The sequence below is a fragment of the Zootermopsis nevadensis genome, unplaced genomic scaffold (genome assembly GCF_977971745.1).
Source record: "Zootermopsis nevadensis isolate Lab colony 2312 unplaced genomic scaffold, Znev_1.0 Znev_ptg000010l, whole genome shotgun sequence".
Taxonomy (NCBI): Eukaryota; Metazoa; Arthropoda; class Insecta; order Blattodea; family Termopsidae; genus Zootermopsis; species Zootermopsis nevadensis.
The window spans coordinates 10,468,330-10,480,403 of record NW_028259142.1 but is presented as its reverse complement, the minus strand read 5'-3'; the positions used below and the strand labels follow the sequence as shown (position 1 = coordinate 10,480,403).

Here is a 12,074-nt window from a genome sequence, read left to right as displayed (position 1 = left end):
TCCCCTTGTAACGCCCAATAAACTAACAGTTAAGAAAAGACCAGTAAAGAATTTAGGGGTATAAAACGAGTCATGGATTTTGGCTATCATGTATAGGCGTCTTTCATCTTACATCGCCACTGCTTTCCATTAACAGGCCTACCTGCATCACTACAAAAACCAGTGACAGTGGGTAATGAATAGAAGAGGAAATGCTGTATGGGCGGTAACTAGAACCACTGAGGACATTAGCATGAACAGGTGTTCAGATTACACGACTAAATTCGAGTACTGGACTACACTTCACAGTTCACACGCACTCTCTCACGCTTTTAATTCTCCTTCTTTGCAACCCTTTTATCTAAACCTTTCGATTTATCTTGAGTTTCAATTAAACCTGTGGCCAGCAACAATATTAAGTCCGTCTCTTGTCACCACGTAACCGCGAGCCCTTAGCTTGCAGATGGAGTATATGGAAGTTAGTTGCGAATACATGAATAAGCAGTTGCGGTCAAGCATTCAGCCGCCATTTTGATATTTCACAAGCCGCCGCGTTGTTATGTGAAACTAAAGTTGTATATTTTTCAACGACAACATACAACATTCCCCAACTGTATATTAAGTATAGGGGTCGCTCATTTGATATTACCCTCACACTCTGTTAAAATTTGTATCACTTCTACTTCACAGGAAACATTAAATAATAGTAAGAATCTAGTATGATGGGCAAACGAATTTCTTTTCAAACAAGCGGCTATAGACAGTATAGGTTAGCATCCTCCAAACGATTGCCAAACACAAGACAGCCACTGAGGTTAGCTACTACAAATTAAATTATTCACGACGGTTTCCTCAGTCACGCCAAAGGAAAAGTTTACATAATATTCATATTGTATAACGCTCAGTGAGGAATAAAAGAACATTATTAATTCTTCAGCTCAAAGAACGCTGCCAATGACAAGCTCTACTGATCAACGTTTTTAAACGGTTAGTATCATAAAGCAGAAGGGAATGTGTAATGAAAGTGGCTTATGAAAGAAGCTTGGTGAAAAGGAAAGATTCCAGCTATGAAGTAAGGAAACTTTAGCGGCGCTATTATAAACTTTTGGCCGTTTACGCGAGGATATTGCAGTGTCAGATGACTTACGACCATCGAAGAAGCCAATGAAATTACCACCTTCTGACCCCGGACGTTTCCAACAACTAAACACGTCGTAAAACACGATGGGGTATACGTGAAAACCACAAAGAGGGAAACGTCAAATCCGTCGTTAAAAAAATTACGCTCGTACAATTTTAAAGACTTCGAAATGCAATATTGCTATTATATTTATATAGTTACGTGCACATAAATTATATTTAGAAATCTGATGGACGAATATTACAAACATCGAATAAGTTACTTGTTTTACAGAATATAATGTGTACATTTTTCATTGTTGAATTCACGTTATACTGTGCCCCTATGCATAAGCACTAGAAGATGAACTGAGGACCTCTGTACTGACAGAAACGAGATTTACTAATGTGCAATTTATTTATATTCCTACAGCATATACGATAATGTTATTATAAAGACAAAGAAATGTGTGCTTTAAGTCAGAATTTCTCAACGTTTAAAGACCCGAAGCCAAATTCACAGAATACTGACTCATGAGTCGTCAGATTATAAATAAAATCGGTCAAAACTTCATGGAAATTTATTAAAAATGCCATTAACAATGCCAATGTGGCTCACGTGTTACTCATCAATATCCTTAAACAACCCGGCTAATTTGTTATTTATATAAATTATTCTCAAAATTAAATATTTAATTTAGGTAGTAATACACGAAGTAATACAATATTCCACAAATTTAAGCTTTAGCGGGTCACACAAAAGACACTGGCTGGCCGTGGGTTTAGAGCCCACGGTCTAACTGCTACTGAGAAAGTTGTCTCAAGCGGTAACATCCTTAAAATCTTTTAAAGTTCACCAAACGCGATCACCGTATCATGTCATTCGTCGCTTAAGATCTGCAGCAGTTGATACAGCGTTAAATAACCTATTATCCATCCAGCGTATTACGCTGTTTCTGGGATTTTTTAAAATGGGCAAAGGCACTAAACATCCGTCTACCCAGAGCAGCTGGAAAAGTAGGTCCTGCTCCAATTCCCCCCCCCCCCCCCCCCAAAGCGTTGTTTGCAATTCTGCAGAAAAAATTCCTTATTTGTACAAAGCTAATCACAGTACAAATACCGTAATACTCTCACAAATTATTTCCTTGTATTTGATTAAGTACCCACAACAAGATTATATAAAATCTTTACAAATAAACAGTATTTCAGGTTCTGACGGAAGTTATTATGAAAATGGCCGCCAACATTAACTTTTCTGGTGTGCAAGAAATGAGGTGTGACGTGAAATAACTTTACAAATGTCTAATTGTAAAACCACAGATTTTGCTATTCACTTTCGACAGCGGGAGGATAACAGGGCCCCGTGTTACATTTTTATATTAAAAGAAATCTAAAAAGCCCTCGGTGGAATAGTGGTTAGCGTGCTCGCCACTGGTCGATGAATTTTTTAGGGTGATAAAAATCTGTAGCACAACTTCCTTCGGAGGGGAAGTAAAAGAACGTTGCGATCATGATAGGAGATGTTTCGTAAGCAAAATTCAGCGGCCATTTCTCACCCAAGTCTCCTGATTAACTGCTAGATGGCAGTCAAATCAGGACTGAGCAGAAAATGTGCAGATTCAGTGGTCTGGTCATTCACTACTGTAGAGCCAAGAAACAACAAAGAGTTTGAGCGGAGTCTGATAGCTGTTAAACAAAATGACGCAACATTGAAGTATATTAAGAGAACAAATACTTATTACTTCGGTGTATTTTACCTGTTGTTTCTGTAGACAGGCCACGTCCCCTCCAATGGGTCCCAGTCCAGTGAGTTCCGTATCCTTACGGATTACCCATTCGATGAGTTCCCTAAGAGACAGTAGCAGTGCGTTCCAGTGCTCGGAATTGCTTTCCAGCCTGTTCCTGGAACACAAAAATGCACTTCAGCAACGCCATCGAACCTGAATCACACACACCTGCACAAAAACCCAACGAGTACCTCACAACCCCACAATCTAATATTCTAAAATGCGTGTTAACTTATAATTCTTACAATGGATGCAGCAAATCAGAAACTGACCACAGCCAACCGACTCCGACAGTCACCAACTGACGCTGTGGGCAAATTTCGATTGAACTGTCCTGAACACATTTAATTTATTACACGGCTAACAGCCAGTAGCACGCTGAGAACAAAAATCAAGCGCTTAAATGTTTAACCATACAGCTGTAGACTGTTTAACGACATCTTCTGATACTGTTCATACATTCGTAAATGTGTACTGTGGGCCTGAAAGGAATGGGAGGAATGAGGAAGTGATCGTGGCCTATTCAAAGACTATCCCGATATTCGCATGCAAGTTCCGAAGAACACAGCAAGAACACGGACGCAGGTAAGACTTGAAGTAGGTACCTCACGAATGCAAGTCAAACGCGCAACCGATCCAGATGCATCGGTAAATCGTATGTACATCTAGTTTATATTCATGCAACACAGTAGCTCTCGCGCACTGCTTGATTCAAGCACAATGACCACGGGACTGTCAGTACACACTTCAATTACTAGAACTCTCACTCAGCGTCTATAGAAGTTAATTACGGCTTACAGCTATATCAGAGTTTGTGCACAGATCAGGAATTTACTGTTTGGAACTCTGAACAATTAATGCAGAGAGTGAAAATGAAAACCACAATTTATTGCTCTGTCTATAAGTGCCTGGGAATCATAAATCCAAATATTCGTTAAAATGAATTGCAGTGGAACATAAATATGACAAAAGAGACGCTGAATACCATGACCATTAAATGAGAATGGATTCGGTCAGCTCTGTGTGAAAATACAGATAAGGGAACAAGTCAAAGTGAAGTGTTAGAAAAGTACCATACTGTACGATGTTGGAGGCTTTCTTTGCCCTAGAAATCGTAAAGAGTCAATGTAGGTTAATGTTTTCAATCACAACATTGCCTCGATTTTAAGACGACGTCTAGTGCAATACGCATCCTTAGCTTAATAATAAGTTAGCTGGAAACAGGAATTGTTAATATTCAAATATAAAACGTCATCGTAAAATAAACCAAAATATTCTTTTTTTATATCTTTGTGTTTAACAGACATGAAGATTTACCTTGCACTTTAGTAATACGATATGAATTTCTGATATCAATTCTTAGACGTAAGATGCCCCTAAATTTCAGAAAATGTAAGATGTAGAAAGTGATTCTTAAAATCGAAGAAATGCGACTTGTGGAATTCCAAATAACTTAATAACTCAGTACAACAAACACTACTGGATACGCACTTCAGAGAGGGACATTTGAACACAGAAATCTAACGGCCTACGTTTGAGACAAAATAAAGGTCACTCAAAAGACCTTACACAGCGAGTGAAATAATTAATCATATGAATTTCATAACAGCGTAATTTACGCATTGGATTAAAATAATTGATATGCGTATGTCAACAAATCCACTGTTTTGGAATGGACTTCATGCTGTAGAGTTAAATTACACTAATTATTTTCAAAATAAGCTGTTAATATCCGATCTCCAAAAATCGAAATCATCACTGGACGTGTTTCCAAGCTGACACCTACAGAACTCCTGGCGGAATGATAAACTATGGGTCACACTGTCTTACAGTAATGTTAAGGGAAACCCTAAAAATACGAACCCACATACCGCACAAGAACTTTTAGGAAGAGTATTGGCAACATAAATTCTACGTCTGACACTGGGATATTATTTTATTTGAGTCATAACTATGAGCAGACAAGACAGTGCCACCTTGAATTTTAAACCGACGATAAAACGGAACATAAAACTGTCTGCACTTAATTCCCATCCATCAAGACAAGTCGAAGTTTCCTGACGTACAAAAACATTTACTGCAAAATGATGTGCAATGCGATGCAGTGGAGTAGTCACATGCTGTAACTGAATTAGACTATTTTATCCCCGTCATAAACGAGGATCTTAGTTCTGGAGTAACACGTAACGCCCGCTTCCTTCTAGTACGTAAAAATAGACATACAGATGGCGCAAAATTTAAGACACTCTGCCCATCCCTCGAATACAATCTCTCCGCGGAAGACGGCCATATTGGAAAACGGCACTTCAATTAAAATTTATGCGAGTGTTTGTTAAGATATTTATAGGGAGAGACATGAAAAACGATTAAATTAAATACAAAATCGCAAGGAAAATAACTCATACGCGTTTTTAATTCAAGACTTTTGCACAAACACATGTGTTCTACCGTCCGGTAATGCCCATGCCTCCAACACATTTTCAAACAGAATGAAGGTCATAATATATATATATATATTTATTTATTTTTATTTATTTATTTAGTGTTCTGTCTGACGACAGGTCCATATGAACAGGATCCTTCCATCCTTCTCTCGGACTGGGACCTGTTCATATACGTTCTTGGCAGATAATCCAGAAGTGGTTTGCCATTGCCTTCTTCTGTGTGTGAATGGAGTAATTGTTGGGATGCCACGGAGAAACCGGGGAAGCCCCCGGAGGAAAACTCCGTGTTGCCTAGACCACGGCATTGCCCAACACAAGTTATAAATTCGGGCACCGCCGGGAATCGAACCCGAGACCCCAGGATTACAAGGCCAGCGTTCTAACCGCTAGACCACCGTGGCTGTCCATATATATATATATATATAAAATTCATAAAATGCCTACATACGTTCCTCCGACAAGATGGTAACAAACTACAAGTCTACACGGCGTTATCACAGGACACCACAATCCAAAGTTTGCTAAAAGTAATTTCGCTTCCTATCGCTCTAACGCTATCTCAACTTTACATGAAATGCAGAACACAACAGTCAGAAGTTCATCAGATGAAATTTTGGTTCCCATCGCTCCGCTATAACATCCACTTTACATTAAATTCAAATCGCAACGTAATACATCCACAGCGCTGGGCACATAACATCTCTTTCACTAAGATTTTCACCTTCCCTTTGAAATGCTCCTCTATATGGTGCAAATTTAACAAGGTGGGGAGATTGTGTCTAATGTAACATAAGGAAATGGAGCAGGGGAACAAGTCTGTACAAAGTCGAAAGCCCAATACCGCTAATTTTAAAGCTAGCCACTGGAGAAAATATTTAGCAACTTCGTCAAGAGCCCATCTTCAGACTCTGTCTCCTGAAGACGTAACATCAAAAGCAGCGGTGGTGGTGTGTGATTCAAGGAAGGACTCCGAAGATGGAAACAGTATTTTCCTCCGAAACGGTGGTATCCACCTACAAGTCAATATGACGTTACAAACAAGACGATCACAATCGATACCTTCAACGTTTCGAGAATCTCAAATACCATATAAATGGGTGTTTTTAAGATAACAGACCTTTGATTCTTCTTGTATACATTGTCACGTTGGTAATAAAGAGAAATCATGACCTTGTTGCTGGTTCTGGTTTCGTGCTATCTAAACATATGAACGTGGCAGTATTCTTGCGTAAAAGTCTGTCCCTCTACGCTTCACACATTCTGCAGTTCTAGGCCGTAAACTTAAAATTGCCTTTTTTGCCTGTTTAGGCTACTATGTATCAAACGCAGGCGGCGCACATCTGCAGCCGGAGTGGCTTGGCTGCTCGGCAGACCATATATTCTGCACCGGACAGTTGAAACTACCCCGCGTTTCCTCCAACTGTGGTCCAGTGAATAGAGAGTTATGGGCGGAAGACAGAAAGGTAGAGAATACAGCCCTTAGTCCACAATTTTCACAATTGAACTATCTGAACTGGCACCTCTCACAGCTAGCCAAAAACTTATAACGCTTGTTACAGACCACACGAAGGAAACAAGAAAGACTGCCAAACCACGAAGGGTTGCTGCTGTCTAGTTAAACAGATGAGTACGGAAGGGACCTAAGTTTTCATTACAAAAATATTTAATTCTTACCGCAGAATAGCGGACAGTCTGATCATACCGAAACCACAGTTCTTTTTTCATAACTTCCGGTGGCCGCCCTCATGAACCAATCGGGGTGTGAGGTTCTTGAGTTCGAATCCTGTTCAGGCCCAGGTCTTATGCTCACGTTCCATATTCGAAAGCAAGCGACGGATTTCGAAAACTTCGTACCTGTGGGATGTGTATTATAATTTCTGGAAATCGTTTTAATTTTGGTTCAAATAATTTAAGAAGCATAACCCAAATTCATCTATTTACCAAAAAGGCCAGAAAGCATTAAACATCTCTTCATTACAAAAAGTAAAATGTTTAAGTTCCATTTGAAACATATTAGATTTCATGATATTTTACTTGGACATTGTCCAGTGTCTTTTATTCAAATGAGACAAATTATAAAAATTGGAAGATTCTAAAGTTCACTGTATTTCTGAGACTAGTTCTGTCTCCTTCAGCAATGACATAAATAATATATTGCTCTGTAGGTCCTTCAAGGGGCTAGACAAAACAGTTCTTCGTTAGCTGGCACAGAAGCAGCCAAGGACGATACATTTACACAGGAACAACCTTTTCATCCCCAAACGAACCCTTGCACTACTCCATCTATCTTGAACATATCATGCAGGATCCAAACCCATTTTCTGAACATATCTAAACCTGTTACATATTCAGAAGTTTCCAATAGCATTCAAGAATCCAGTACGTCGCTCATATTTTACAAAATTGTAAGATAATTTAAGATCTTTAACTTTTAAATTAGACATTTTCCATATGATGTGCATTTAATGAAACATGTTTAAAATTATCAATACTTCTATGTAATGTAATCTCTGTAAACGATGTAATTAATGATTCAATGACGTGTAGTATTTTCTCTGATGATTACTTATACAGAACACATCTCTATATGTAACAAATGAAGATCATGACTCCTAAGGTTCGAAAGAGGTGTTTTCAATTAAGGCAAAGTCAAAACAAAATGATCGATGCAATGGAGAAACCATGTTAATGGCATGTTTACCAATTTCCTTCTCTCCACGAACCATCTTAATGGAAGATCATTAATTAACTCCAGTTTACACAATGTTATCTTCTTCTTAACATAACTAACTTCAATCACAACACTTAATAAATTTTGCCTTCTTCACTGCAGTTAATCAACGACCTCCTTCTTTACCCACAAACCAGCAGCGGCAACAAAGCTTAGAGCGCAGACCACGAACACATTAAACGATCAGATTCGTGGAATTTCTTAGTCACATATTTTATAGTAAAACTCTAAATTTCGATATGCGCGATCAAGTGCCTCAAATCCCAGTCTATATATGCCAACTCGGTGGAGTATAATTCGCTCCAAATAGCCTTCCTCTTTACTGTTCCCTTCCTTGGAGCAGTCTTGATGCAAAGGTGATAGGCAAAAGATGTCGCTTCTGCAATTCTTCAATCACTAAGGCCCCTTTAGCGGGTTCGCCAGGCGTGATGGGGTGTACCTTGAGGTTAGAAGCATCTTTAGACAAATTGCTTTTGTACTTTCCGGTGCCTCTAGATTCTTCACCATCAGAAGGTCCTAAAGTCTCCACTTTATATATCAGAAAGCCTATTGAAGCAATTGTCACCGTGTACCGTCATTGCTGTTTCAAGGGATACGATATCCCGGCCAGTGTTAGACCCAAATAATTAAATGTATTGACTATTTCTCGTTTCTCTTGCTTGAAGAAGATTGTGCCATTTGCAACTATTCTGCCCTCGTCTCCTTTCGTGTACATCATTACTGGTTTCCTTTGGTTAAATTTAAACCCATCTGTATGAGTTTACAGAAACATTCTTGCAGACATTCTTTGGGCCTCGATGTACCATAGTCTACAAAGCCTACATGTGAGGTAATTTATGGCTGTGATCTCCTCCATCACATCGGCCGTTGCTATACTGAAGTAGAGAAGGTTGAATCATAATTTTTCTGCTTTTTTGCAATTGCTAATGTTACGTATTATAAATAATGCTAGTATATTTCTTACCATCCTTAACTAATGATTTTACGTATGATTTGAAGCTTTCACGTCGATTAAGTATAATAAATTCTTCTCTGGTTACCAGCCGTGTAAGGTGTTAAATGTGAAGACACCATTAAACCACCTTACACGGTAGCCGGAGGAGAATTCATTATAAGTTATCTTATCTTCCAATCTTGTCTTCAAGTTTACAGATTAGTTTGGTCCTGTTTAGGATGTCGAAAGGCTGTGCATACTCAACAAATATTGTATGAAACAGCCCTTTGTTCAGTCGCAAAGCTTCCTTCATGTCGGTCAGCTGATTGGCCACAGCATAAAACGTTGACTTTCCACTTTAGAATCCAGAACTGGGATTCTGGTACCATAACAACACAACAGCTTATACATCCCTGCCTTGAACGAGACCAGAACGCCTCAGACCAATCAGAGATTTAATCTGCTTGAGAAGTACTTACTGAATGTATGAATACATGATGTGTATTCCAAGGCCTAGCAAATCTAAGAGCTTAAGTGTGTTTCCGAACCATCTGCTAGTTTTTAATTTGTTTTGTTCACCTGTATCGTTCTACTAGATCTCTGGGTATTTATTAAATGAAATATTTTTATTATTTACACTTCAGAAACGGTGATGACAATCATACAGAGTTCTTGCAGATTTCTCTTGTGACAAAGAAAAGTGTTTTTTCGTCTTCGATGCAGAAACGTCCGTTTACTGAAGCATCGTTATCTACAATCTCTGGAGGCCGAGTCTACGTAGTCTAACCGCAAAATGCCAACAATTTAAATATGAAACGAAGCTAGCGGCACAGTCTCTAACTGCAACATAAAATTAGAAGCAGTCACAGAATCATCATGAGGAGAGACAGAGCTAAAGCTGAGAATCCAGTCCCAGTACATCGGATCCATTCACAACTTCAGGTAAGAACAAAGGCACTGAAGTTTAATTTGGGAGACAAACAAACGCTGCCTAGGGAGACAGACGCGTGTGCAACGATAATGCATTAAGTATGTCAGGTAGAAGAACAGACACCCAAAACCACAGCGCCACCTTTATTAAAGAAGCGGAAATGTATTTATGTGAAACTTGTAAAGGGAGACTAAAACTGACGGATGCCACTTGAATTCGACACAACATAAACAGAAACTGTAGTGAAATGGAAACTAAGTGATGAATATTAATGAGTTCGTTGCAACAGCCAGCGGGTGAAAGTTACAATTACCACGATATCACTAACACAGCACAGCATATCACTGGCATATGCACAGTGCACCGCGACTCGAAGTCAGTACTTCTGTGGCGTACTTTTTTTAGTCGCTTGGAGACAAAATTGTTCAATCCTCAACTCCTACTGAAGTATACTCATTCAAACCGCGCAGCTGCAATTACCTGGGTGGCCTACTTGGTGAGCATACTGCTGCGAAGAACTATTAGTCACTACTTTGAGCCAGTTCAATCCAGTTCACACACCACAACACTATCTTTAAAATCCATTTTAATATTATCCTCCAAACAGACTGTTCCATTCAGGTTTTCCGACCAAAACTTTATGTGTGGTTTTCATCTCTCCCATGCATTCTGCATGTCTTGCCAAACTCGTCGTAATTGAGTTGACAATCTTAACAGATATTTGGTAGAAAACTGAAACTTGTTTTTAGGAGTAAAGAGTAATGAACACTGGGCACTAATAAAATTCCAAGAGCAAAAACAGAAGAATAACAATGGCCGTTTCATACTTGCAGAATAACAGACCAGTCAGTATTTAACAATGTGCACCCGGCTATTGGGAGACAGAGGATTAAAAAATCCTGCGACCAAACGTGCAACGTGGCAAGGATATGGAGCTGACGGAAAAGCCATACTTGATGTGGCAGAATCCGGTCACCAGTCACAGTGGCCGCGCGGTCTGAGGTGTGGGCCTTGAGCCGCTTGGTCGCTGGGACCGTGGGTTCGAATCCCAATCAAACCATGGATGTTTGTCCGCGTCTTTCTGTGTTGTGCTATCCTGTGTACAGGTAGACGGGCTGATCACTCGTCCAAGGAGTCCTATCAACTGTCTAAACAGGCCAACAAACCTCCGAAAGGAGGATCGAAAATGATATAAGAAGAAGAAGAAGAATATCATGATGTTGCAAGAGGATGTCTATGAAATGTACGGGGACAAGCATCCTGCGAGGTATACGGCCAACCAACAAATTTAAAACCTGCATACGGACCAGAGAGCTTAGTTCGCTTTCGCAAGTTAAAGAATCTTGGATCTTATGGCGGTTGTACTATGCCCAATGCTAATGGAACTGGTTTCTTATCTCACACTGTAAACGACTTTGTTCAGCATGTTAATACAGTCTTCCGTACAAATTCAATCGCGTTAACTTTGATAACAGTGTGATCGAAAAGCGACGGCCAGTAGAAAAGAGCCTTTTCCCTAGAGCATGGGTGGAACTAGAATCGCCACTCAAGAGTCCACGTATTTTCCGGGGGTTTAGATCCGTTAGCTACGCTGTGAAGTGCAAGACAACCTAAACTTGGAGACGAAGTGTGTAAACATATAGTCCATTAGATTTAAGTTACTCCAAATGCCTTCTTTACGATTTTACATAATTTAATGGTCCCAATGCTCATTTACGCCACACACAAATCTAGCACAGTACGAAAATTTCCAACCGATTTCTTCCTGCGAAGTATAGAACCTAAATGTTCACGAATGGATATTTAGGCTTGACTGCCCGTACCGTGAAGTGAAGAAGCCAAGTCTATAACTGAAGATAGGCACCCACTGTTGCAAAGCTAATAGCACGACAGATAACACAATGTAACCCATAAGTAAAAATTGTTTGTCTTTGCATTCAGTTTTATATTTTCAAAATCGACTGTTTCAAGTAAATTCTGAAGATCATAATTAGACCCATATTTCACGTAACGTACCAATTTTTGTAACATAAGCCACATTTAAGTACATTAACAAGTTTCGTTTGAAATATATTCGCGCGACCAAGTTAAGTAGAGACATCCAGCTCAAATAAAGTGGTTTCGGAGGTGAAATATGCCATTGTTAGAG

At 39.4% G+C, this 12,074-nt stretch overlaps 1 protein-coding gene across 12 annotated transcripts in view; it reads right to left on the bottom strand.

Moving 5' to 3' along the window:
- Positions 1 to 12,074, bottom strand: part of Dys (Dystrophin) — a 609,234-nt gene that overhangs the window by 69,319 nt on the left and 527,841 nt on the right. For all 12 annotated transcript variants that reach the window (XM_087346495.1, XM_087346492.1, XM_087346499.1 and 9 more), the window contains one exon: positions 2,856 to 3,000. In XM_087346495.1, the coding sequence (XP_087202621.1) occupies positions 2,856 to 3,000 (145 nt within the window). The remainder of the gene's footprint in view (positions 1 to 2,855; positions 3,001 to 12,074) is intronic.